Consider the following 1,843-nt stretch of genomic DNA (forward strand, 5'->3'; position numbering starts at 1 on the left):
AGGTGTTTCTACAAAATAGATAAACGACAAGACTTTTGTCAGGGACTGTACAATAATATATGACTGGGCAATATCATTGTACAACTACACTAACTGGACACATTATTAGTTACACTTGTACAATCTATTGTGATCCATTACAGCTCTGCCTTTACAAAGAGGATGATTATTATTATTATTATTGTTATTATATGTATTGTTTTGATTGACACTGTCAGAGGTATTGATCTACATGTTTGTGATTGAGGTTGTAGTTTGCAATGGTGTTGAACTGTACTGCATGCTATTGAGAGGTGTTTGGGCCACTCCATTTACATACATGATAGGGGCAGAATATTAAAAACACATTTTAAATATAATGCACTTCAGTACGACACCACCATCCACTAACAACCTCAATAATAATTAGTACAATATTAGCTTTCTGATAGTGTCAACAAAAACTGAAAAATTTAAAGCTTCGTAAAAGTAGAATTCATGGCAGAGCTGTCGTTTGGGATTGCATCACATTGTACAGGTGTACCTGTAATGAAGTGGCCGGTGAGTGTCTTGCCAAAGTTTTAAAACATGTAATTCTTACACACCTAGAGGAACACATCACTACCAGATGACACCAATGTGGCACGTCTTCAAGAGGAACTAATAGGGGTGAAGCTGAGAGAGGCAGAGGCTCTGACTGGCCTGAAAGAGCTGCGACAGCAAGTCAGAGACCTGGAAGAGCACTGGCAGGTGAGCACCAACATGTGAATGCATGTCAATACATTATCAAAGAGCTGAATGCCCACGTGTGTGAAATGGAAAAGGGAAGTTTTAATTTTGTGAAATGTGATGGATCTCTCCTCAGCGTCACTTGGCACGCACTGCTGGTCGCTGGAAGGACAGCCCCAGGAAGAATACCCTGAGTGAGCTGCAGGACGAGCTGATGAGTGTGAGGCTACGTGAGGCTGAGGCCCAGGCAGAGCTTCGGGAGACACGGCAGAGGATGCTGGAGCTGGAAACACAGGTCAGATGCGTCCAATCCACATTAACCTGGTGAAGCTGATTTCTTCTTTTGGTAATCGTTTTGTCCTGATTTTTTCAGATTCTTAGCTTTGCTGTCCTTTTGATGTCATTTATCATAGACAATTACAAGTATACTGTGGTACGGACACTTTAAAAAGTGTGGTAGATCTAGCATTTGTCTAATTAACGGTGAATGAGCTGCAAAAAGTGAAATATCTCTGTATAGTCGCACATCATCCTTCAGAGGGCAGCACTCATCTGTTCCAAACAATTAAGGAACTTAAAGGTGCCCTGCCGCACAAAAGTTAGGTCCATATGTGTTTGTATTATGTTGTGAATGTGAAAATTAACTGCTACTTCCTAAGTCAGCGCTAGCCACTGAAAATAAATAACAGGAGAAATCAGGCCAATTACAAAAGCTGGTCAGTCTGACTTCATGTTGCCTGATCTCATTACTATTCATGAGCTTGCCCAGTTGTACTGGGTAATGAATGCTGATAGCCAGGCGCTCATTGGCTAGCTGTTAGCCAGTTAGAGTCAAGCATCTTAGCTCGGTAAATATTAATGAGAACTGGCACAAATCTAGTCATCCTGAAGGTTGTCTATACCATGCTAGGATGGCTTGAAGTAAGGTAACCAAGGCATTGTTTCCACATAAATGTTACACAATCCATGGTAAACTTCAGACATTACCACAAAGTAATGAAATACATGTGGCAGGGCACCTTTACATGTACAGGCAGTTCTCATTATCCAATTTTGTAACTTAGTTCTTTTTGGATAAAATTGATTGTTTACAAAAGTAAAAAAATATGGCTTTTTTTTTTTTTTTTGGGCTCAC

General features: G+C 40.3%; 1 protein-coding gene across 1 annotated transcript in view; it reads left to right on the plus strand.

Moving 5' to 3' along the window:
- Window positions 1-1,843, plus strand: part of LOC116695735 (EVI5-like protein) — a 74,551-nt gene that overhangs the window by 52,693 nt on the left and 20,015 nt on the right. Inside the window, exons 15-16 of the mRNA XM_032526174.1 lie at window positions 589-729; window positions 845-1,012. Of these exons, the coding sequence (XP_032382065.1) occupies window positions 589-729; window positions 845-1,012 (309 nt within the window). The remainder of the gene's footprint in view (window positions 1-588; window positions 730-844; window positions 1,013-1,843) is intronic.

This window comes from Etheostoma spectabile, chromosome 9 (genome assembly GCF_008692095.1).
Source record: "Etheostoma spectabile isolate EspeVRDwgs_2016 chromosome 9, UIUC_Espe_1.0, whole genome shotgun sequence".
In the NCBI taxonomy this organism is placed as follows: Eukaryota; Metazoa; Chordata; class Actinopteri; order Perciformes; family Percidae; genus Etheostoma; species Etheostoma spectabile.